Raw genomic sequence first — 26,046 nt, 5'->3', positions numbered from 1 at the left:
TCAAGCAGCAGAGACTGAACCGTAAGCCTGTGTCACTGTAAGCAAGACAGAAATTTTGTACCAAAGCTTTCAATGTTTTCTTCAGTGGGTTTATTAACAAAAAGGGGAAAAAATCTGTTGTTGCATCACTAGAAGCTTGGACTTGGGCACTGGGACAACTGATGGCAAAGCAGAATGACCCACTAGGATCCTGAGCGAAAGCCCAGGGATGACAACGTGAATCTTTGCATTGACCTCTAAAACTGACCATAGGCTCTTCGTGAGGAGGCTTGCATGCAGGACGGGAGCATGAGTAGAATAAAACACCTTGTTTTCATCCATAACTGAAGTGATTAAGGTAGCTTGTGACCACAGTATTACTTCAGGAAAGGTTAGAGATACTACAAGGTCATTTTTCACAGAGGAGAACCATCCACTTACCTGGGAGCTAAGCTGATAAAAGGGCAGGACTATGATAGTTGAACAGGAATTAGAGATCCCAGGTCCCATTAGTACAGGGACACTGGAGAATCTAGGTTAGGACTATGAGTTGGGTAAATGTTTTATACCAAGAGCTATCAGAATTTAAGGATCAGCTATCTAGGTCCCCAAATCTCACAAGTCGTTCCTCTACTATTTCAGCTTCCAAGTGAAGGAAATTTGTCCAAATCAGCCATTCTTATATGGCCTGACATAAGCATCAGCCTTACTGAGGTGTTGCCGAGATTTCCAGAGAAGCATATTTGATAATGAAGGGATAGGTGAAGGGAGGTTTCTATGTTATGTATATATTTAAGTCAAACTAGCAGTGGTGTCAGGGACCAGAAGAAATTACATCTTATTTAGTATCTTAGGAATTTGGATTTTTGTGATATAAAATTGGGAAAACTAATGTGAACTTTTCTATTCTTCCTAAGTTGATTGCAGGTAGCATCTAGGTACTTGGGTCAGAGGGAAATATCTACATTTTCCACTTTGACTGACCCTGCCAACCTCTCTGTGCACATGACAAATGCACTGCTGGGCAGATCTGACCACCACGACTTCTTTCTTTTTGCTGTTTCAGAGGGTCTCAGCTGGGGGAAAGCAGTAGGGCTTGGGGGGTTGTGCTCTAGGAAGTCATGGGATAGCATTTCAACAGAAAACAGCTTTCTGAAATGAGCCAGATTTTCCATTTCTACGGATAGGTGATTCACGTGGGTCCCATATCAGAAATGTTAACAAGCCATTGGCACAGAGGAGTCATATCAGGAATATCTGTGATAAATAAGACATCATAAAAAAGGAGATGGGTGAAAAAAAAATACTGCTAACAACTTTTAACTCTTGTCTGTGTAATAATAATAATTAGCACTTGCATGGAGTTTTTGATCTTCAAAGCACTGCGGAGGCTAATTAAATAGCCCCTCAGCAATCGTGGAAGGCAATTACAGGCTTTTTGTAGTTTTAGCCCCACACTCCAGATGGGGAAACTGAGGCAGCAAGAACATCAGTGTCTGTCCCAGAATGATCTGTCTGCCCTCAGGACAGCCAAGCTAAGCAATGCAGAGCTCAGCACCCCAGCGGTTGAGGACTTGTTCTGCCCCCGCTCATCCATAGACCTGAGAGCTCATTGCCTGGAGCAAACAACTGGAAAAAGCACAGAAAGGAAAGAAAATAATCCTTGGTTTGTTGGTGAAATAAAATAGAAACCCTGCCCTGTCCCCCTTGAAAAGTCTTGGGGAGTCAGCCAGCAATTCTCAGTCAACCTGAAGTGAAAAGTTTTGTTTCCTTTTCAAATTATTGCCTGCTGCTTCCTCAGGTCAGTTCTTAAATGAAAAAATATATATATAAAAATAAACCTTGTTTTAAAACACACATTGCTGAGGTGTGATTGAGGAAATGATAGAATTGTCAGCATCGGATTAAACTTAATGATTTTTTTTTTGTTTTGGTCAAAGGAAGAAAGAACTGGGGGAGCTTTTGACCTAAACTCCATTGTTTTCATTAAATCTACCACTTGTGTGAGATATTTTTGGACACCTTTAGCCCTCTGTTATGGATCTCAGTGTAATGCACAGATGAAGAGAAGCCTTGTCCCAAGGCAAATCACACAGAGATTAAAACCAAGAGTTCCTATACCAGCGTCACCTCCATCGCACTTCTGTCTCTAGTCATGCTGCTTTCCTCCTCCTTCTTCCAGACAACAAGCCTCCTTCTCTTCCGTTTTGTCTTGTCCATCTTTCTGAACTCTGCTGGCATTACAAGGCCTTTGATGCAGTGGAAAAAAAGGAGGAGGGAAGAGCTTGTTTTCTGTCTGTCATCATGAGAAATGTTAACTCATGCTGTCCTCATGACTAACGCTTCTCTTCACATCCTTTGCTCACCAGGGCTGTCTCTCCTTGGGGAGAGACCATCTTATTTCTTCCCTTATCTTCATCTCCAGTGAGGTTCACAATGGTTCCTACAGGATGGACGTGCTCATTTATAGGAGCTCTGCTCGTTTATTGCCTACTCAACCACTGTCTACCTCTGCATCTTGGAGAACAACATTTTACCCTTCTCCTTTTCACTTTCCTGACCAATCTACCTGTTACTCATCCTCTCCCTCAGTTACCTGATAGTGTGCCAGCGTGTTGAGTCTCTTCCAGTCGTTCTCTATCTTGGTTGTGATGTCCTCATCCTGCAGGATCATCCTTGCCCCGCTTGCCTGCCGCCACTCTGCAAGGAGAACAGGGACATGGAATGATTAAATTCTGCCCTTCAGAGCATCTCAGAGCCTTCTAAGCCCTGTGCTTACAACTCATGGTGTCACACGTGCAGGTTGCATCCATGTAGCACTGTATCAGTCATTGCCATTGTGCTATGATTGATACTTCCAACCACACACAACGTATAAATGTATAAATGTCCAGAGCCCACAAAGGAGGGAGAGAAGGGACAAAAGAATTATGAAAGGTTCAGATAGATGGTTCAGGGAGTACACAAAAATCATAGCCTTGTGGCAAAGTTCAGAGTCAAGTCCTCGGTTATTCAGACCAGTTTCTTTACCCTTAATAAAAAAAAAAAAAAATAATACTGCTATCACAAAGCCACTTTTGCACATGAAACAGCCACCCCTTTAAAGAGTGACACCGAACCATGCAGAGATCAGGACACAGAGCAGTTGCCTACAGAGATGAGGGGTCCGAGGCCACTGCACAGCAGCGCACAGCGCTGAAGATCATACAGATAAATAAATCAGTGACCAGGGAGCTGTTGTTCCAATGGCAGAGCCGAACAAAGCAAGTCCTGGTGCTTTGGCTCCCTGATTATCCCCAGTGCTTAACTCGTAGCTCAGTCCCTGGCTCAGTTTTTTCTCCAGCGTGGCTGCTTCCAATGCCCACCTGCCCTTGCATATTTTAGCCACCACCAAGTGACACAAGCAAATATCACTTGCCTCAGGGACAGAAATTACTCACCAGCCCTCTTTCATTTAACAGCATGGACATTGACTTTTTGGATATTTGAGATATAACTCCAAGACCCAGCCACAGACAGGGCTCCCCTGGGGCAGAGCAGAGTCTTGGTCAGTGCAGCACCAGACCCTTTACTGGGACCAGTTTGTCTCCATCAGGGCTCACAAAATACTTCTTGCCACTCAAGTCCAGAAGTGATGGAGAGCAGGAAGCCCTTAGCTTTGGAATTGGGACGAAAAGGGGGGAAATGTAACATAATTTTGTGACACCAGCCACTGTTGTTTTGGTTCACCACAACCCATCTGAACCATCCAAAGCTTTCTTTTTGGTGGTCACGTCTCAGTCACAGTGACCCAGCCACACACAGTTGAGCAAGAGCCCAAGCAGAAAGTCTATTCAACTGCTGGAGTTAATTAAAATGAACTCTTGGATACAGAGACATCACCTGCCACCCCTGCTTATTTCTCCTAATATAAAAATGCAAGGACCATTGCAAATTTCTTCTGGTTTCAGCAGTTTTCTTATCACATAATTAAAATGCATTGGGAAAGACACCCTTGCCTTTATTATTCATTTAAATTAGCAGGGAGAGGTCAGTCACTCTGTTTATTGCTGGGTGTTACTTTGGCGGGAGATACTCCAAGAGTAAGCAAAGGTTACGTTGGCTAAGCACTGATCCTAAACTGCCCTTCATTTACTCCAGCTCCTTAGGACCTCGCCGATATTATCCTTGTGATGTCTGAGGGCGATACTCTCTGTCCGTTGCCCTCTGGACAGGATCCACAGAAACTAACTGGTCCCAGTGTTGTTTGGAAGAGTAAAAAATGAAGTTTGAGCTGGGCTGGGAAATGGTGCTTTTACAAAGCGCTCTGCAGGGTGCCAAAGCCACTTCTGCTGTCACAGTGTGTCCCTTGTGTGCCTTCCTCATGGTCCCCATGGTGCCTCTTTGACTTCTCTCCATCAGGTCCCTACGTATTTCTGTAGTCCCCTTTTCTGACTCATCTTTGGGGAGGGTCACAAACCCACATAGCGTTTGGACCCCAGGTGTGGACCCCCAGCTCACCCTAACCTCCCAGCTCTCCCCAATCTCACAACTCCTCGTCTCTACAAGTGCCACCTTAGGTGGCCACGCAAGGATCTGCAAGGAAATGTGATGGCTGGGAGCAGATAAATGGGTAGGGAGGGCACGAAGGAGGGAAAGGTGACCCTGACATCCCTATTCACAGCACTGAGTGAAAAGTGTTAGCTTTGTCCTCGCTGGCAGCGCCCCGGCCCCTCTCTCATCAGATCTGCTCACTCCTCTGCGAGCCGGCACAAAGGAGAGACACACTCCAATCCAATTTGTTACACTTCCACCTTCCGGAGAGGGGGAGGGAGGTAAAAAATCCCATTATCTTTATCAAGCCTCCCAATCAGGAGCAGCGGTAAATGCAAACTCAGGAGACAGCTGCTGTGAAGCCTTTATATTTCATTCAGCAGATAGTGTATCTTTTTATTGCACGCAGGAATTACTTCTTTTTTTTTTCCCCTTCTTCTTCTCTTCTTTTTTTTTTCCTTTCTTTTTTTTTTTCCTTTTTTTCTTTTTCTTTCCTTTTTTTTTTTCCTTTTTTTTTCTTTTTTTCTTAAGCAACAACCTTTCTCTTCAACTTGACAGGGAAAAAAAAGGAAATTCCAGGGAAAACTGATGCAGAGGGGTTTGTCTGAGCTGTAGCAATGCCTGGCTAGGGAATGATTCTGTGGGGATGTGGGAGAGGGGGAGATGTCCTCCTGTACCTCAGATCCTACAGAAAACGCTCCACCTCCCTTGTGCCTTCTCTCTGATCTGGGTCACCCTGAAGATGCCCAGTGAACAAGGAAGAAAAGAGCAGCAGAGATTTTTCAGGGGTAACTGAAACACCCAGGGCTAGAAGACCTCTCAGCTTATTCCAGATGTCTTCTTCCGAGCTGGTCATCATCAGTTACCCTGCTTTTTACAGGCACTTGTGGGTCTTAATGCATGCAAATCATTTTGGTCATCTGTATTAACTGCACAATGCTTCCCACGCTTTTCCTAAAGACCTGAAGTCTTATTTGAAGGGCTATGAAAACGTTTCTGGCTGTGCCTAGCAGTGGCAAGTGGAACAAATGCATCTAGCTTGTCCATGATTGAAGCCTAGTTCACGATCACTTGTGCTCAGGAAGGATTTGTCTGAATAACCTGGCATGGGCTGCTTTTAGTCCTCCATTCCTAGGAGTATTTCATCACTTCCCTATAATTTCCACAAAAGATTGGGATTAGAAATATGAGAATAAAACATTTTGTTTCCTTGTTACGGGTTGGAATAAAACCAGCTGGGTGGGAAACAGAAGTGGGGAAGTGCCCAGTAAGTGGTGACCTTGAGGAAAAGAGGAGAAACTCAGCTCTGCTTCTAGCATGGAGAAAAGACAATCATGGTTGGAAAAAGTTCATACCAGAACACATAGAGACATGGGAAATATTTCATCCTGTATATGCAATTTCTCTACTTTACCTTATATATCCTAGAGTTAGACTCAGTTTAAATGGCTCCTAAAGATTAAACTCAACACATCAGTACTGCACTGCTGGTGAGGCACTGAAAGCTTGCCCTTGCCTGAGCCAGCATCACCGAGTGCAAGGCACTCAACCAGCATCCCCCACCACCTCAGCAGCCCCTTCCAAAAGGCTCCGGGAAGAGTGAATGCCTCAGCGTGGAGCCAAATTTCTGTTTTGTGATCCTCACACCCTAACGCTTTCCCAAAGACGGGCTCTTTTCTTTGTGGAGAGGGCTTTAAAGGATAATAACAACAGAAATAGCCGCGGTAGAAAGAAGCCTGTACTCCGAGGGCTGCGGTTTGGGTTTTGGACTAAAATGTAACCTCGGGGTGTCCAAAATGAGTGCTTTCAGCTGACAACCCCCTCCACGAGTTGTCTGGGTAACTGCAAAACATTATGACATTTGCCACACGTACAAGTCACTCTGCCTGCAGCTACCCTGCATTTAACAACTCCAAATAACTCATTAGCTTGTTTGCTTTCTTCATGTGAGCAATCTGGCCTTGGTACGGACAGAAAGCCCAGAAAATTGCAACGGTAATAGAAAACTGTGCTGGTGTGTAGGAAACCATCGATTTCAAAGGCAGATGATAATCATCTGCTCCGACCCACTGTTTAGCATGGGCTGGCGGGGCTGATCCAGCCACCTTTGACAATTCTGAGCATTCAGCCTGGGGCAGGTTGATCCTGAGAGCTCCGTGCTGCTGTCTTTTGTCACCGCTGCTTTCTGCTTCCCCCTTTTGTTGCCTTCACTGTCCCCAAAGGATGCCAGGTGCCAGCAAATAGCTTTTTCCTGCGAGGAGGCTGGGCAGGAGCTGTGGCTGGATGTACGTGTCCTCTTGTCCCTGCTTCACTCATGCCAGCCCTGCTCCTCCCACCTTATTAACTGCTGTGCTAAAGGAGCCTGCAAATATCATTGCTGGCAAGACTCTTCTCCTAGATGAGAAGATATTAGTTTCTTTTTTTTTCCCCTAGTTATTTTTATATATGTATTTTACCAACTGCATCATCAGTGCTAGAGGCTAAACAGCTGCTCATCAAGCAGTCTCCCGTCTGTATGGACAAGTCTGTGTCCAGCCCTTCTGCTAGGGATGTAAATGCTCATAAACACTTTCTGGAACTTACTGGTCCTCGGAAGGTCAAAATAACTTACATCTGCCAAGCCCTGGATGCAAAATTGTCAGACTCCAGTTAAGACCCTGTTTGTGCACTGTTCTGTACCTCTCAGCTGCCAGAGCTGCAATAAAACTGTGGATTCCAAAGTCTTCCTTGTATTTGCAATATGCAGGGAAAACTCCTGCCTTCGAGTACATATTTATCCCAGCAGTGGAACAAACCACTCTCCACCCACAACCAGTCTGAGACTCAACCCTAATAGGCTCTGTGCTCACCATCCAGCACCAGCTGGGTCGATGGTTTGGGCTGTAAACCCCATTCCCCACATTTTTTGTGTTCTGGTTCCCTGCCCTACCTGGCCTGATGCTCACCCTTGCACTCAGTGTTCCCCTGCTGACTCACAGCAGCTCCAAAATCAACTCGGGTCCTTTTTTTTGATGATGTATATGATCTGTTCTTTATTACTGCTGGTTTTGGCAGCTCGTTTTGTTATTCTAACTGCCTTTCATGAGCAGGAATCATGCTGCAATTTCTGTCAGGAATCCCTCCTCCCCTACACAAATGCACACACATAAACACACTTAACTTTAATCCCTGACCTCTCATTTCTGCCTCCGTTATTGCTGTGAATTGTTTCTTGGCGTCGGTCCATTCCTCCTCCTTTTGGTTCCTCCTCTACTCTGCTGAGTTTTATAGACTCCATCATTTTCCACTCAAGTCCTTTCCACTGAAGGTCACTGAGGGCAAATTCTGGCTGATGGCCTCACACAATACAGCCCTGTGCCAGACTCGTCATTGGTGTCCTGAGCAGATTGCTCTACATCCTCTCATACCAGCCTCCAGGTGTGGTATCAGATCTAACCCGGACTCAGCTTCAGATATCTCACTTCCCCCAGTGTCCTTGCACCAGATTTGGGGCAGAAACTGATTTTGGCCCTAAAAGCATCCCTGTGCTAGGCTGTACAGCTCCTGTGTGCCCTAGAGCTTAAAATCCAAGTGAAGCTACTGCAGCTCTTTTCATCCCCCAAGCAGAGCATCTCACGAAGGAGCAAAAAAAAGCCTGAATTCATAAACAGAGGGACTGATCTCTCCTTAAAACATGACTGCTGATCTCCTTGTCCTCTGCAAAAAAAGAAATGTCAGCAGCAGCTCCCAACCCTGCTGTTGGTGGAGGGGTGCTGGCAGGAGAGGGAAGCAGTCAAGGGTGAGATGGATGCAGCCCACTGAACAGAGGATGCTTCATCCTCTTTCCTGTGCCCACATGATGAGAAATTAATACTGCTTGGGCTGTGACTGTCTCAGCAAGAAGACATGCATAATCCAAGCCCTCACTGCTCAGAGAAGAGCTAGGAATAAATCTGAGCTGCCTGAACACTTCTGACAACACCACCCTGTGTTTTCAGTGCTCTTCTTCCAGGGGATTTGGGCAGGACGTGCCTTTTCCATACCCTTGATCAAGCCAAATTCTGGGCAGAAAATCAGGGTGGCTACTGATCGTTTCAAGTCCTCAAGGTCAAAGCAGTAGAGCTTTCATAAGCCAGGAGTGTGCGCATCAATTTAATCAGTTTCTTCTGCCCTCTCACTGTTGCTGATGCTCTGCCCAAGTACCAGGGGTACTCTGAGTCTGGAGAGGTGGCACTTGGCACAGCAAATTGTCCGGGTTGAGTTTGACTGTCTCTTCTCTCCCTTCTCCCCTCTCCCCCCAGCCCTGGGGCATTCAGGGCCCATTGTGCACTCACGTACCCAGGTCCATATCAGCAGCTTTGGGCCGGTGGGAGCAGGGCACGTTCTTGAAGATGGCATCGAGGATCTTCTCCTTGACCTGGGTGATGGTGTCACAGTTCAGGATCTTCACCGGGATCTCAGGGCTGTTCACGTTGTCAGGGTTCACGCAGCTCAGGACCTGAGAAAGAGGCATGAGACACCATAAATTTCACAGCAACGCAGGTACCCTGTGCTCAAGCTTCCACAGCAACCTTCTGGCAGGTCCCTGCATCCTACAGACCAGAGGGATCTAGGATGGATTAAGGGGAAAAATGCGTACCAAGAGTATTCCCTTTTCTGACACAGCAGGGATTTCACTGAGGGGTTTTTCATGCATCCAGTTTTCGGCTGCCCTCAATCCCTTGCCCTGGGGTCATTTCTTATCACTTATCTGTGCCCAGTAGATTAAGGGTAAGCCAGGACCTGCCTGCCAGCTATGAGCTGTGAGCTCCCAGATGCTACAGCCAGTGATCTGGGGGTAATTTGAGGGTTTTTCTGAACCTATATCTCATGCCATTTATCTCTCTGAGGTGAACCCATTATACTTGTGGGAGCAGTCCCTTAGATTTGAGCTTCATCTCCTTGGCATCTTCGCTTGTATTAATAACAGAAAGCCCAAGAGTACCAGTTCAGGTTCTGGTGTGATCAGTAAAAATGGCACTCACCCAAGTGGTACCAGACGTTTGTCATTGACATACTGTTTTCATAAAAAACATTTAAAAATGCTATCAGCCCATACTCTGGTTGAAACCGACCTGGTATCCAAAGGGTTTCTGCAGAGATTTCCTTGGCTTCTGAGCCCTTCCCTGCTCCCTAGAGATCTGGCAAGGTGACCTACTTCTATAGTAGCCTCCTTGCATTGTCACCTGGCTTTGACAATTTAGGTAAAAGTAATCTTCAATCTCTCAGCTCTAAGTTGGGCCTTCTTCTGAGCAGTCATAGGACAACCCAAGACCCTTCTCATTAAAATGTGATTAATTTGAAACACAGGGATTTAAAAAAAATAGATATACGAAAGAAAAACAACAAAAAGTCTTATAGCTTCACATACAGAACAAGAAAATTGACCCAACTAGAGAGGCCTTTGATTTCTCAGAAGAATATCATTTTCTCTAAAGACTGTGTCCAAGAATAAATGCAAAGCATATGAGGTGAGGAGGTGGGGAGGGATGCTTTAAACAAACAGAGTGTCTAACAGCAATTTGCCCACTAACACTTGGCTCTGTCTATGTCAAGTGTTCTGCTCTCTTCAAGTTACAGGAGTGTGAAGTCTATAAACTTTTATAAACTTAGCACACCTTTGCACTTGGAGTGTTCAGTGGAGCTTCTGGCTACGTAGGGTCATTAAATTTTCTTGTGCAACTTTTACAAGTGCAGGCATGTTAGTTTTGGTGACCTAGATAAATTCTACCTTGACCATAAATTCCTGTCCGTAGTATGCAATAGGTTCTTAACCTACTGTGGGATCTGAAGGTGGCTTGAAAAGGGTGAAATCATATCAGTATAATTATGTATTGGCTCACTAGGCTCCCTTTGGTGCTGTTATGCTCAACTAAGAGGGACTTGTGAAGATACTGCTTACAAAGAGCTCTGTGATCTTTCTGGATGAAAGGGTAGATATAAATATGAGATATTGATTACATCATAATGCTATTATTTATATGTCACTTCCAGGAGTATTGAAGAAGCACCAATTCAGATAATAATGACAATGGCAGAGATTTACAGTTCTGTGGCATCTTTCATCTCAAAGGATCACAGAGCTATACATAAAAAGCACTGCTGAAATGCATTCAGTGTTGAGGTTATTAGTGGCCCCCCACCCACTACACATGTGTAGGGAAATGAAATGCTGATGAGAGCCTAGACCAGCTCTTTTGAGAGTGCTAAGGGGGTCACATATGGCTCTGGTGACCAGGTTACTCCACAAGTCTCTGCCATTGATCTGAGCTCACCTAAAGTAGATTGAGCTGATGCCAGTCAGAACAAACTCTGTGGAGTGATTCAGCACCAATACCAACACCTTGGGTTCAGGTCAGTTGCCTGCATGAATGCAACTTATGCACTGAGGGCTGTGTCAGTGTAGCAAAACAATGGTGATAGCCATGGGGTCAACATGAAAAGATATGGGGCTGTGAGCAAGCGCAATAGTAATCTCTGAGCCCTGCTCTCCCTCTGACTTTTCATGACCTTGGGCCATGTCATCTCACTCGGTTTATGTTTATCAACCTTCTTCTACATCCTTGGGCTCTTTAATTTTTTGTCTGTCAGCCCTTCTAGCCATGAACTGTCTCTAAGTGTATATAAACATGCAGTACTTAGCACAACTAAGCCCTGGTCTCCGCTGTGGATTACTGGCATTTAAATTACAAATGCGTGGTTTAGGATTAAAGGATTCAGGACCCTGGTCCTGAGCTCTTTGCAGTATTTGGGTGGATTGCCCAGAGACCTGGGTATCAATACAGTTTCTGTCCCAAAGAATCTTCCTTTCCCTTCTACATTAGGGTAAGAAAGGTCCCATGGGGCTGGCACACAGCAAGTCTTGGCAGAGAGCAAGGACAATAAGGACCCCCCAAAGAAGCCAAGCACAAGAAACCCCTCTGATATCTCGTTTGTGGCTTAACTCCCTGAAAGGCCTTAACCAAATGCAGCTCAAAACATATTTATCTACCCTGGAGTATGTTGTCAGAGGAGATGATCCGATTAGACTCTCAGTGCTGGAGCCACCGAGGTGTGCAGGGACCACGCCGAGCATGCCATTGCTCAAGATGCATTGGGCAGCTCCCTCCTGCCACCTCCGAGCACTAATTATCCAATCCTCTTGACAGCTTCCGACACACATCGAGGCCTTTGCTCCTCTGCGTTATTTGTGTCAAGAGAAATGAAGCTGATGCAGGAGATGGATAGTCTTTCATCTCCCGGTGAGAGCAGAGCAGTGGCAGGAGGGAGCGAGATTTTTACAGCTGGGCTCTGGTTTGGTGAATGGCTAAAAAATCACAGATTCTGGCAAAGGCAGATGGTAGCCAGCAGGGATGAAATCTTCTCGTCTTTCGTAGGCGCAATAATCTAGCTGGGCTTTTAATAACACTGCAGACCAGAGATGATGGTTGCTGACTGTTAGGGAAGACATTAGCACCAGAGGGTGCTTCTCTGAGGTATACAGCTTGGGAGAAGACCCACTGTTTAGCTGCTGCACATTTATTCTAGCAAATCACATCTGTTACTACCTTAGTTTCCCCTGGACTGAAAAATCCCTTGTATGTACAGAAATTGCTATGCAAATATCAAAGACCTTAGCCCACTGAGGACTGCTTCTTTGGAGAACTCTAGGACCTCGCACACAGCAAATTGGAGCTATCTGGTCTGGAAAGAAATCAGATCAAAACAATCTAAATTTAGTGAATGAGGTGCATATTGTAAAATCAGTAATTCCAGATGTTTGAAATTGCTCTGTCTCCTTTTGTCTCCTTGGATAAGTCAATTTCTTTGGATTTGCTTTTCATTCAAACCATATTTGAAATCGTGCCTTAAAATATTCGGTCATGATTAATGAAAACTATAGAATAACCCCCTTCCAACGAAGCCCTGGCCTTGCCTTCCTGGAATAACGACAATAAACAGACTGTTTCAATGTGCCACGTTGCTAGACTTGTGATTTAACTCAATTCAGCAACCATCTAGCACTCATGAAACATGAACAACCCAATGAATTTTAGCTACATGCACTACAAATTCATAGTGGTGACCAGATGCTTGGGAGAGAACAGGAGACATTCAGGGGATTCTTATATTACAAACACTGAATCAGTTCTTGCTTTATTTCATTACTATATATTTTTGACAAAAGATGACAGAATAATGCCTGCTTAAAAAAGGTAGGGGAAGATCAAATTATAAGAGAAATAAGGAGAAACAGAAAGGAAGAACAATCTTATTCATATTCTGTTTCTTCTTAATCTCCTTCACCGAAGCTGATCTCTGTAAATCTGCTAAGATTCCTATCGGGATATATTTGTCTGCTCTTGAGATGTAAGAGGGAGAGCTGATTAACATCAAACAACACAAAGCGAATGGAGGAGAGCTTTGTTCAGGCTGATGTATAATTACTACCCTTTGCTGGCTGCTTTATATCAAGCCTAAAAGGATCGGAGGGATTTCCTTCGGTGAAAGTGATCACTCTGTGCCTGCATTTTTCTCCCTTTTGCTCACTCTCTCCATGTAAGATCAGGCCTCCAAATTGCCAGACAACCACATCTAATAGAAAAGAAGCACTACCCTGGTGATTTAATAGGAAAGTCCCATTTTTAGAATGCAAATTAAATTGCAGTCTCACTTAAGAGTGAAGTCTACCCGCTCATTAGACTTGGATTCAACTGAAGCTAGGCTCTAGATCGTAGTCAGTGAAGAAAAAGACATTTGTAGAGTCAGCCCACCTAAGCTAAGACCCAAGGAAGGTCAAAGAAATTGTAATTGTGTGCCCAGGCTGGGCACTGGGCAGCTCTGCCACTGGTTCTGGGGCCCAGGGAGAGGATGGAGAGAAGGGGGATGAAAATACCTCCAGGTGGTCTCAAGTGTGAGGTGGAAGAAACCCCACTGTGGACATCACAGTCCTCCTGCTGAAAATCTCAGGGTGGTGACAATTGCAGAGACAACCCCATGCTTCTGCTGGAGGAAGACCGCTACCTTTGACCTTAGGACTCAGAGGGATGGGCATCACTTCAAGGAAAAGGGGTAAATGTAGGAAACGGTTTGTCTACCAGAACAAATTGTTCATACCCATTGTCTACACTTTCACAGGCATTCACATGACCCAAGGTTCACACTTGTCTTCCAGTGCTCCTGGACCTCACCTAACCCCAAAAAATGGTAAAGGATTATCAGCCTAACCTGCAATGAGTGCAGACCTCTTCACCCAACAGACAATGCCCTTGGGGAACTGGAGATGGTCTGGGCATGGGATAGGGCACAGTGGAGGTAAATTGGAAGCTGTCATCTTTGCAAACATGCTTTGCAAACAGATACTTCAGCCACAAACTTTGCTGTGACAGTGGATGTAACTAATGGATCCTCAGCAGGGTTACCCTGCTGGGTTGCAAGAAGAAATTGTCCAGGAGGTCAACATGCCCTTCACTGACTTCTTTTCTCAAAATGCTCTTTTTCTAGAAGAAGGTGGGCCAAGCTCATAGGAGAGCATGCTCAGAGCACTCACCAGTGTCTTGTAATCGATCTGCTGTCGGATAAGTTTGTCCTCACTCAGCGAATACCGGGCCTCCCCAGTGATTGAGTCGATGGGACCCTTTTCCATCTGCTGCTTGATGGCACAGAAGAGGGAGAACAGAGGTTCACCGGCACATTCCTGCAGGGATGAGAGTTAACGACCAGGTCAACCAGGAGAGACAGAGGTGAAAACCTTTGGGCCAGAGCTTTGCACCAGAACAGGGAATGGGATGGGTCCTGGAGGACCTGGAGGCAGGGACTGGCAGGGGTTAGGACCACTGGTGCCCCGTCCTGGGTGTCTGTCACACTCCCCCGAGCAGTCTCATGTTGGAGGCAAGCAGGGATGCTTGGGCAGCAGCAGCTCCTGACCCAGGGGAGATGCACCCTGGCGATGTTGGGTGTGTAGGGACCAGCCTGGGACAGCAACAAGGAGTCCACAAAGCACCTGCTTTCCTCATGTCCCATTCCCTCCATTCACTCCCAATCCACCCTTCCCACACCTTTCCTGTCCTCTCCTCTTGCTGCCCTCCCTCTGCACACTCGTGTCCATGCACCCCTCCTTGTTCTTTCCTCTCTTCCCTTCTTTTTCATGCCTCTGTCCTTTCTCCCCTCCTTCCCACCTTGCCCTCCCCTCTTGTGTTGTGCCCCAACTCACCCAGCGAGGTCATTTTCCTCTGGTGTAAATCCCAGCAACAACAAGTTAATAATCTGAAGCCAAGTGGCCCCTTTCTCAGTTCCTACACCTGTCTCCCTCTTAATTAGCTTATCTGCCAGCAACATATTGCTCGTGTGTGCCTGTCTCTTGCCCTTATCAGGCCACTGCTCAGGCTAAGGCAAGAAGACAAGTAGCTGAGTGGGGGGGAAGACTATTATAAAAGCAGTGCTTTAAAAAATCACCTCCTTGTATCCTTTCCTCTCAGCTGCAAGTGTGAATCTGATACTAAAGCCACTGAAATTACCTTCCAGGGACCTTCAAAACTTCCCCATGCACTCAGCCTGGTTGTTCCTGGGGTTTGGGACAGCTCAGGGGAATGGGACTGGTTTGTAAAGCTTTGAATTTCCAAGCAGAGCGTGGCTATCCTGTCCAAATGGTGTCATAGAGAGATCTAGCAACAGTGCTGAGAGTTAAGGCAAGGTGAAAAGTCACCTCCCCCCAAAAGGCTTGGTCTTAGTATGGTACAATAGCAATTATCATGAAATCCCAGAATGGTTTGGGTTGGAAGAGACCTCAAAGCCCATCTCATTCCAACCCTTGCCATGGCAGGGACACCTCCCACCAGCTCAGGCTGCCCCCAGCCCCATCCAGCCTGGCCTCGGGCACCCTGAGGAATGGGGCAGCCACAGCTCCTCAGGGAAGCCTACAACAGGGCCTTACTACCTTCACTCCAAGAATTTCTTAGACAAAAATCCAAGAGTTTCTTCCTAATATGTAATCTAAACCTCTTTTGTAGTTTAAAGCCTAGTCCTATCCCTACACCCCCCAACAAAGAGGTCTCAAAGGCTGAAAGCTTCCTTTTTATTACCTATCACCCAAAGGAGACCTTCCAGAAGCAGTGGGAGGGCTCAGAGGGTGTCACAGCTGATTTCACTCATTTGCTGATGAGTCAAATTTGCTGCAAAGTCAATGCTACCCCAGCTGAACCCTGCCAAGAAGCAATGCATTAAAGCAGCTGTTCAGCCAGGCCAGCTGCTTCTCTTACCTTAAGGAACTTGTACAGGAGGAAGGTGAACCAGTTGGTGAGCATTTTCTCAGCCACGGACTCTGTCCTAAAATCAGACCGAGACAAAAAACAAATCAAAAATGAGTTAGTCATGTTAGCCATATCAAAGGGCTGGTTGAAAGATTGGCATCTTGCATCTTACTGCCCAGGTCTCCAGCCCCATGGAAAGTCAGGCGTGACACCATCAGGATTAAGCACATCCCAGAATCTCTGTTTTAGCTTTGGATTTAGGAAACCTTCAGGCATGTCCTTACTGCCCTACTAATTCTCCTGTGACCAGTGAAGTCCCTGCATGTCTGTTCTGCAGTTTGTCCATCAGTGAGAGAAATGACAAGTTAGGAAGCCTTCTCAGAGATGCTCAGGGAGGATAAATCTATCACATACGAGGAGCTTTTATCAGGTAATGATAATCTCCCTGGTATTTGGGAGTGATTATACTCCCCAATGTGTCAATGTGGCACATTCACAGAACTATTCCTGTAGCTCTTGAACTCTAGCCTCAACCAAGGAAAAAATCCATCCTGAGTCTTCAGGGTGAACTTTTCCTGCAGAATCACTAACTTGGACTTGCTAATTTGGTTTGGACACCAGGAGCACAGGATAAGCTTGTGTTGGCTCCAGTACACGCAACAATTTTGTTCAAGAAAAAAACAAGAGTCTTTGCTTGAATGAGTAAAAGTGGGATTTGCTGGTTCCAGCTTTCACCAAGGCCACCCAAGGATTCTTGCTTAGGGCTGCAGCTTGCTTTTTAGGTTCCCTAGTCCTTCAACATAAAGTTGGTCTCACTTCCTCTGCCTACAGCAATCATTGCTCTGTCTCTGTCCAAACCAGCCTGTTTGCCCTGTATTCCCCTCAGTCACGGTCACCTAGCCACTGTTCCCCATTGATCATGGCATGAACCTTCAGTCCAGCACTCTCCACACTTTATCATCCTCACAGAGGATGTTAAATTATTGTTGCCCAGGCAACTTTGATCTTTTGGGGTCAGTGGATGTCATCTCTGACTTCTCATTGTGCTTTCAAAGCTTGACACTGCGGAAGTGTCTTCAATGTTCACTGCCTCTCCTTCTAAAGGCCACGTTGCATTTCCAATAGGAGTATAGTTAGAAAAGAGCTGGAAGAAGGGGAAAAAAAAAAAGAAGACAGGAGAAAACACAAATAAACAACCAGGAAAGACAAAGAGATGCAGAAAGGAAAAAAGAAAGGAGATCAAGTGAAGGCACAACTGGAAGAAGGCACTGCCATCCAGCATCAGAGGAGAAGCACAGAGAGGAGGCCTGAGGACAGCTTGGGGGAGGTTTCCAGCCAGGCTGTAGGACTCAGGGAGTTAACTGGCAGTAAAGTCTGGTCTCTGCCCCTGGCTTTGCTGCCCTGAATGCCAGGAAGTGCCTACTGCTCTTTTTTTTTGGTGGGCTCCATGCCAGAAGAAAATCTCCCCAGCAAGCACCGCAGACCTCTCTTCTGCCTGAGCCATCCATCGTCATCAGCTCAGGGCCCCTCAAACACAGCTTTGAGCAGTGGCAAAGGCCATTTGTACCCAGTAGACTCCCTCTGGTTTTACTTCAGGTGCTGGCTTGAATCAGAAGGGTTCATTCAGGCCATGGAAAGGAGAGGATGAATGTCATCCTAAAAGGAGAAAGGGCTGAATTTCCCTGATCAGGGAAAGTACATTAATTGCAGAGCAGTAGGTTTGTAACTCAAGGTGTCCCACAGAACCCTGGCCTTTAGACCTTGGATCTGGCCAGGAAGCACAAACCCAGACTCGTGCCATTTATGAAACCATTTCTGTTGTCCTGCTTAGCTCTGCCTTCTGGTTTTAACCATCTCCCAAAGCCAATGCCCAGGAAGGGACAGGAGATCCCAGGATGCAGCTGAAGAAGACTCCACATGTGTCTGGAGGCAACTCAGACACAAGAAGCACGGCCGGGCAGTTCAAATCTCAGGCAAGATAAAGCAACAGCCAATTTACTCACCTTAAAGATCAAGTATATTATATGGTCTGTTCTTTGTGATATAAGTAGAACACAAATCCAAAATAAGGATTATGAAACATGGGATCTGGCTGCCCTTATGAAGCTTTCCAGAAAATCCACATTAAAATCTATTGATAGTGGAGCAGTGAAACTTTAATTGTCGGCTGGTTTTTGGTTGCAGATGAAATGGAGAGAGATCTACAGACACACTTGCTGAAAAAGGGAAGGAACCCTCTGCTGGAAAGTCTTGAATGAAGCCAGAGAGCAGCAAACCAGTAAGGGAAAGCAGTTCAACTTTCATTCAGCCCTACCTGCCTTATTCACACCTGCCTGCATGCAGCTTCATGCCAACCCTACAGGGCCATGTGAGCTGTGGCTGTACACCATCCTGATTTCACACCCTGCTGCAAAAAGCAAGATCAAGCAAATTTGTCCTTTTCCTCCAAAATAGACTGTCATGCTCATGTTAGATAGTGGAACACAGGTTGCCCTTCCCAGATCGGTCTAGCCCCAGGTATCTTTACCTCCGGAGCAGCAGCTTGGGGTGGTTCTTGCTCTCCAGATTTTTGTCTATGAGGTCGGCCAAGAGCTGTTTGAGGACATCAGTAGCGTACTCCAGCTTGCTCTGCAGCACTGTCATGATCAGCGAGGCCACGTTGCCACGGTCTCGCATGGAGAAGCTGCGCTGGGACTCCAGAGTGCGGATGAAGGACAGCAGGAAAACCTTGTTGTTGATGAGCTGTGCAAAGAGCTTGAGGCCTTTCTCCACCCGTTCCTGCCTGTAGCCAGGGACCTGTATGAGAAGACAAGGAGTTTATACCTTTCCCTCACTGCCCACTGTCAGGCCATGCCCAAATGGGTTGTGCACCCGTTGATACTTCTCTGCCCTCAGCCCTCCATCTCCTCCAACCACACACTTCAACATCAAGCAGAAGGCAGATCTAAGGCAGGGAAAAGGAAAAGCTGCCTCAAACAGCAAAGACAATTTAAAATAAAATATATATATATATATATTTTTATCTAAAAGGCAGGTAAGCACTTCCTTCTGCTTTACAGGATAGTCCTGTGAAAAGGAAGCAAGTCCATACATCATCTGAAGATTAGGGAGCCAAAGGGACCTCCTAACCACAGCCAGATGATTATTTTCCATCCCTGCATCCCTGAACATTTAGTGGAGATTGCTAATGCCTGGATGCTGTACCACAGCATATTGTGTTTTTATTGCAGTCAGACTGAAATCTCACTCTGTCCTCCCCTAACACCTCTTTTTATCTCTGCAAGATGCCTGCTTACAGAGAAAAACAGCCTAAGTCAGTGCTGGAAAGGTTATGTGGGTCTCCTGTTGGTCTGACCTGTCTAGGTCTCCTTACTACCACATCCCAGCAAGTAACCGTACATCAGCTGCCCTTCAGTAGCTGCTTGGGTACAGGGAAGATGCAATGTGGGGACTATAGGACACGGGTTTGGGGTTCTTCTTCAGGGAACTGGGGGAAGTAGTAAGAACGTGAGGGGAGAAAGAGGTCCATGAGTCGTGTTTGGAGGAGATGAAGAGATGCAGTTGAGGGGGTGAGCATGGAGATGGGTCTTGGTTTGAAAAACTAGATAGAGGAAGATGTGAGAGGGCACAAAAGCTGGGACCTATTTTGGAAGTCCTACCGTGGTGGGACCCCAGGGCTTGGTAGGTGAGGTAGTTCAGAGGCAGGGATGTTAATAAGTCTCTGATTTATTTCTCATTTGTGACAGGCTAGTGAACTATCTTTTTATATACAATAATTTAGGACCTCAGCACTGGACCCTAGATCCTACAGTCTGCAGTGGGCACTACCCTTTCCTGCTCTGGATCAAAATGAAGCCATACTCTGTGGGTATATACTACATCCCTTTATCTGCTGCACCAGTGTGGTCCTAAATAGAGAACTCCAAACTCATTCCTCCATGTCACTGAAGCTCTTTCAGCCCTTCATAAAGTTTCCCTGGAAGCTGGAGAGTCACAACTCAGAGAAACACATGCCACTAAGGCAAGCACTCATTAACCACCCAGTTTTGGCATTTTTAATCCAAAACAAGTTAGCATGCTTAAACAACCGAGTAATGCAAGTCCCCTTAAAGAATCATTACTTTTTTATTCTGGAAATTAAAGAGATCTTAACTCTTTTTGCATACAGCAAATAAATTACTTACTAAATAGCTTGAGACAACCAACCAACCAACCACTACCACCCATCCTGCTAATAATTATTTTTAATTCACTTGCTTGAACATTTAATATTGTCTATCCCCGGGTTATTACGGAGAAATAAAAAAAAATAACAAGAAAAGTATTTTGTAGTGCATCTGGAAGCAGTTAATTAGCAAATGAGCTGGAAATAAGTAAGACCTGCTCACTGCAGGATCTCTGTTGGGGCCTTTTCCCAATAAATATAAACTCCTTCTAGGTGATACAGAGAAAGGAGCAGAATGGAAACTGTCTTCCCTTGTTTGTTGGTAGCCAAAGATGTTGACATCTAAAGAGCTACAGAAGCTTTAAACAGGATTAAGGGAAAAATACAATAAAATAATTTAAAAAAATGAAATCAAGGGAAGGGGAGATCAAAGGTGACTGATTGAAACGTTGGCTCTCTGTCTCTCTGCATGTATATTCACATGGGAGCATCTATACTAAAAACTCTGTAGGGTTCAGAGGCCATTCTGTGGTCAGCTGGCTGAGGCTGATGAATATAAGTTGAAACTGGCCATGGGTATGATGAAAGTATTTGTATGTGTGTATGTACATGTACACAGGGAAGAAATTCATCACCCCTCATCTTTTGTGCTCACTTGTTGCATTTGCTGAGCTGCTTTTCCAGAGGGAAAACAGCTCTAGGCTACTCTACCTGCATCCCAAAGGCAAATCTCTACAACAACCAATGTGTAATGCAGCCTCCCACCCATTCCCAACAGTCCTCATTGCTTCCAGATCATTTTTTTAATGGTTCTCACCATATAGTTTGATGAAGTTTGGCTCTCCTGAAGGGCAGGAGCAGGAACCTCTGATTACACAGACAGCCAAGCATGGTATTGCCTGCGCCAGCTTCTATTCCTCCTCCCTGCCAACTCACCCCAGTCTTGGCCTCCAGCAATCTCACCATGCCAGAGCCTCTCTGAAGCACAGAGCTTGCCAAAGACTTTGCAGAAAGCTCAGCCAATGACCTCCCCGGCCTTGGCCGTGGTGTGTTACCCGCTTCTCTGGGCCAGGTATCCCTTGAGCAGATTCTTAGGACTGTTTTTCTGGACCCTGCACAGTCTGAAGAATAAACCCCAATAGGATGGAGACCAAGGAGGATCTTAAAGCAGCAGACCTAATGCACATAGATGTATGGGACTCTTCTAAGTAAATGAGTGATCAAACAGAATTTAACATCTAAGATAGGAAAAAATCATCCTCCCTTTTCAATTTGGACTTTTAATGAGGTGGTATTTTGTCCCTGGGAAGACACAGCACTGAAAGCCATCATGTCCCCACCACTGGCACATCTTTTGCATTCAGGGCATGAGAGGAGCTGGCAGCTGGTGATGTTGATTTCATACCTCCAGGTCTCTCAGGACTGGGTGATCTTCAATGCCAGGGAAAAGCACCCTCATGGTGTAGGTTCGGTAATCGAGGAAAGGGATCCCAGCTCCATCCAGGTCGCTTGTCAGCTCATGAATATCCGTCTGTAGCTCCGCAAAGGCTGACACAAAAAAGGAACAAGGCATGCATCAATGACAGTCCAGCTCTCCCTCATCGTAATGGGAAAGGCCTTCAGACCCATGTGTATGAGACTAGGGTATAAATGCAGAAGCAAGAGATGGAGAGGAAGAAGGTGGACAAGAGCAGGCTCACCCTTCCCACCACATAACCTTTCCTCAGGACCATATACCAAGGCTCCTTCAGGACACTGAGTTAACCAGTGTAGGTAAGACAAGGTGAAGGAATAAAGGATTCAGGGAAAATGGGCAAAGTCAGATTAGATCCAGGCCGGAGCCAACCCCACAACTCCCATTTCTTGGTGATATTTTGGCTCAAAGCTTTGTGACTGGATCCCTGTCTCCTGACACTGTGGGAGTCTTCTCCCATATCATACCTTCTTTCCCCATCATACCTTCTTTGCACTCCAGTGCCACCCTGGACTCCAGGTTGTCCATCTGCATCTGCAGACGCTTGAGGGTCAAGTCACTTTCTCGGGACTTGCGCTTGTAGGCAATCAGCACAGCCACGATGAAGATGATGAGCAGGCCGCCAGCCACCGCAATGCTGACGATAGCTGGCAAGCTGAGGGGGCTGTCTGGAGAGATGTAGACCATCCCCGGGGAAAACTCCATCCCTCCTACACGAGCCTAGAGGGAAGGCAAGAGAAAGTTGTGTTGAAAATCCCATACAAGCAAGAACACAGAGGAACTTCACCATCACCCCAACTACAGCTGCTATGCAAGTCAAGCTCCCATGATAGTACATGAATGATGACCTCTCAGATTAAACAGGGCATTAAGTACTTGGATATAGAAAGGCTTTAACAAAGTGAAATGTCATGTAGAAGCAGCTCTGTTGGTAGTGTCACCATAGTCCAAATCAGCAAAGGACTTCTGGTGAGACAAATCTTACCATGCCCAACGCCCTCCCTACATAATGGGTTCATTTAGGGTTTTCCATCCTATGTCCTGAATAGCTATGCTCTGTCGCATTGCCTTGATGTCAGTTAATCCCAGAATACATACACAGGACACATCACTCTTCATTATGGACTTATGGGTCCTAACTTAATTATGGGACAAGAGATATTTGACCCAGACATCTGGCACAGGAGAGGCCAGAACATTGGAAATGCCAAAATTACAGAGTCACAATTTGCTTTTGACTCTTCAAGTTGAGAAAAAAGTATCTGGAAACCACTCGAATAGGGAAAAAAAAAAAAAAAAAAGCCCACAGAGCCTGGCCCATCCCCTTTACAGCCCTTTCTGTTCTCCCTGCACTCTCAGAGATTCTCAGGCCTCTGGGACACGTTTCTTTGTTAAACTTTGCTTTTAAAGGCCAGAATGAAACCCTGCAAGTGGTGCTGTTGCATGCCCAACTAAAAACTCTGCTGAAGAAAGTCTGTTAGGAGCCCATTTATCCAACATGAACACCAATCCCAGCAGCAATCCCACAAGATGCCATTTGTTCAAGGCTACTACAAAGCTGTTCAAAGCTATCTGTAAAACGGGACATGTTGGTATGGCAGGGGGAAAGGCACTGCTGACTAGTCCGAGATATAAAAGTATGGCTTCTAGGACTGGGCTGTGGTAGGGGGACACTGGTTATGGACCAGCGTAAACCTAGGAAGATGTCATGCAAAGTGCTTGAAGAATTATGAAATGGTGAGCCCCATCACTTAATTCCAGCTGCGCTTTGTCCTGAAGAAAAAAGCTGGTCCTGCACAAAGTGAAAAATCTGTCTGCCAGGCAAGACCCAGGGCCATGTGCTTCCCCCTCCCACTGCAAGAGGGACCCCTGACAATTGAACCTTTACCTATCTCCTTTACTAGGAGCTCTATTGTCTCCTTCTCAGCACCCCTAGAAGTCAGTGCAAACAGCCTTTGTCTCAGCCTAGTGTCCAGCCTTGCCCCACATCCCACTGGCTCTCAGTTAATCAGTCTGTTTCCAGCCTGCATGCATACTTGTTAATCCCAAATTTTCCATGCCTTAGCTCAGGCTCTTACTCAGGTTTCTTCCCTAGGTTGCAGGAGGCTGCAGCCAGCAGAAAAGATTATGAAGCACAGAGCTGTGAATTAATGGAAAGCTGCTCTCACTCCTCACCACCACAGCCCTTGCTGGGGACATGAATGTCTTCATCATCTAGAAATGATTTATGGAGCCACGTTACAACCACTGAAGGTGGCTGTCTTGCTCCATCACCAGCTGTAGGCTGTTCCACAGTGGGTCCTAGTCAAAACCACCTAGCCAGAACCCTTATATCTTGCACAGAACAGAGGTGAATTTCTGGAAATATTTAATTTCCATCCACAAGGTCCTCTTATGACCTGAATACTCCTATACATTTGGAGATGGACTCTAGAAAGATAACGGTGTCCACAATGAGCAACTAAACCAAATGTAAGCTCATCTGACAAGGCAATAGAGTTTGATGACACTATTGTAGCATGATATTGATGATTTGTAGAGCATTTTCAGTGGCCAAGGAACAACTTAGTAAGTCGAAGAACCATCAGTCCATACTTTTCCTGTCTATTCCAAGATATAAGGCTCAACTCAACTTCAGAAAGCCAGCAAATGTAGAGTTTTGGTGTTGGCATGTGGCAAGCTCAGCTGAGAAGACAAGCTTCCAAAGTCAAAAGCTAATCTACTCACTCAAAACTATTGCCGTTTGACCTAGACCAGTGTCCCAAATCCTTCCAAGATGACAGCAAAATTGGCTCACCAGTTTGCACAATTTCCTTCCTGTCATGGTGGATCAATAAACTGAGTCATTATATTTCATTTTCTGCTTCCTACAGTGGCCCTTTTCGTCCGGGCCTGGCAGTGAAATGAGTCCATTGATGGAGTTTCAGACTTGAGTCAAAAAAAACCCATCCTGGTCCCCAATGTAGGTCTGTCCTCAAAGCCCACCGAAAAGCCTGGCTCTGTGGGTGGGTTTCCTCTCACCAAACTTTTGACATTCGCATCTGAGTTGGACATTACAGCGTGCTTTTAGAGTCAAGGCAGAGAAAAGGCACTTTCAGCGTGTGATTCATGCCAGCTGCTTTTGACACCTGCTTTGACATTAGGATGAGACGCTTTATTCAGCAGAAGTTCCCATTTCTCTCCATTAGCTGTAAGAGAATTTGGACTCCTAGAGGGAGGCGTCTAGCAAAGTTCCTCTCTAAAGATGTTTTCAACACTGGAAAAGCCTCACAGTCCACAAATCAAACTGCCAGGATCTAATGAAATCTGTCTCTTGGAGAAGAAAGCCTGCAAGTTTTCAGTGCTATTTGTGAATGCTTCAATTAAAATAATAAAATATACAGATATGGCCCTACTTTTTTTCTTGGGCCCTGAGTGTTTTCCAAGGAAGCTATTAACACCTCCCAGACATGAATTCTGTATCACCAAAGAACAGTTTGGCATTTGTTAGGCCTATTAATATGGCATTTGCTCCAAACGGCACTATGGCAGATCCCAGTTTTCTCCAGCAAAGTTTTAGGGACAACTTGTAATGGTTCAAGAGAGATTTTCTTATGTCCTCTTCTGTAAAACTTGACTGTGGTTGGTGTCTTTCCTACTGCAAGTTTGCCCTGGCAAAACATAAATGTTTGCCTTAGGATAATATGAATTGTGCCCAGAATTTCAATTGCTAAATTTGACCATCTCTCCATACAAAGACACCAGGGTGACTTTCCACGTGTAAGTGACTGCACAGAATACCAGCATCCCTTCGAGTGTACTCTGTCTCTTCATTGCAGACCTTCTCTACCATGGTTACACATGAATCTTCCTTATCTCTTTTTCTCTTACTTGGAAAAGAGCTTGCCTCTGCATCATATACTATACTTATAAACCATTTCTCTGGCCTTGTTGTTCTTTTATATTTTTTTTCAAGTATTTAGCTCATTTATTTTATAAAAGATAGCTGAACTAGAGCAAAACCATGCTGACATCAACACGTGGCACTGTCACTGTTCCTTCTCTTTGAAATAATCACAGCATTACACAGGTTAATTCAGCCCCATGTCTCCTCTCAGATCCAGGCCACTTCCATTTGCAGCAAAGGGTTTGTGGAGCAGTTTTCTCAAGGTTGCACAGGAATTCGTGGGCAGAAGTAGGAGAAGGACCTGGGAGAGCTACCTGTCATTTGTCCTGACCCTCAGAGTGACTCTTGTGTGAAACAGAGCTGTTGTGCCATGCTGGAGGGGCATTTCCCAGCCCAGCTGTCCCCCAGGTAACTTCCAGATGCAAAGTCCATCATCCTTGAGCACTGGCCTCCATCAGAGGTGACCTTCCCTGTTTGGTTCCCAGCCCAGACACTGTCAAAGGTTTGTCTCAGTGTTGGCTTTTGACAGAGAAATCTGTAACTCGTCCCTAACAGTGATGCTCATTAAAAGGCTTCAACAGGATCATCTTCCCACATTTCCAGCAGAATCTCTTGTTTGATCAGCATCCTCAGAAAGGGATTATTTTCTTCACTTAAGCTGTCCCAAGCTGCAGGAACAGGGGACACTTCCCAATTAGTAAGGCCCAGCCAGATGTTCATCCTCCCTGATCCCCAGGGGTTGATTACTGCTCACCTGACTTTG

General features: G+C 45.7%; 1 protein-coding gene across 2 annotated transcripts in view; it reads right to left on the bottom strand.

Annotated features, from left to right (window-relative positions):
* PLXNA4 (plexin A4) overlaps window positions 1–26,046 on the bottom strand; it is a 406,242-nt gene that overhangs the window by 26,450 nt on the left and 353,746 nt on the right. For both annotated transcript variants that reach the window (XM_038186736.2, XM_072041406.1), the window contains exons 20-26: window positions 21,883–22,117; window positions 21,329–21,471; window positions 18,286–18,554; window positions 15,768–15,834; window positions 14,060–14,206; window positions 8,830–8,989; window positions 2,576–2,679 (exon numbers count right to left, since the gene is read on the bottom strand). In XM_038186736.2, the coding sequence (XP_038042664.1) occupies window positions 2,576–2,679; window positions 8,830–8,989; window positions 14,060–14,206; window positions 15,768–15,834; window positions 18,286–18,554; window positions 21,329–21,471; window positions 21,883–22,117 (1,125 nt within the window). The remainder of the gene's footprint in view (window positions 1–2,575; window positions 2,680–8,829; window positions 8,990–14,059; window positions 14,207–15,767; window positions 15,835–18,285; window positions 18,555–21,328; window positions 21,472–21,882; window positions 22,118–26,046) is intronic.

The sequence above is a fragment of the Anas platyrhynchos genome, chromosome 1 (genome assembly GCF_047663525.1).
Source record: "Anas platyrhynchos isolate ZD024472 breed Pekin duck chromosome 1, IASCAAS_PekinDuck_T2T, whole genome shotgun sequence".
Taxonomy (NCBI): domain Eukaryota; kingdom Metazoa; phylum Chordata; class Aves; order Anseriformes; family Anatidae; genus Anas; species Anas platyrhynchos.
This window is presented reverse-complemented; position numbering and strand designations above follow the sequence as displayed.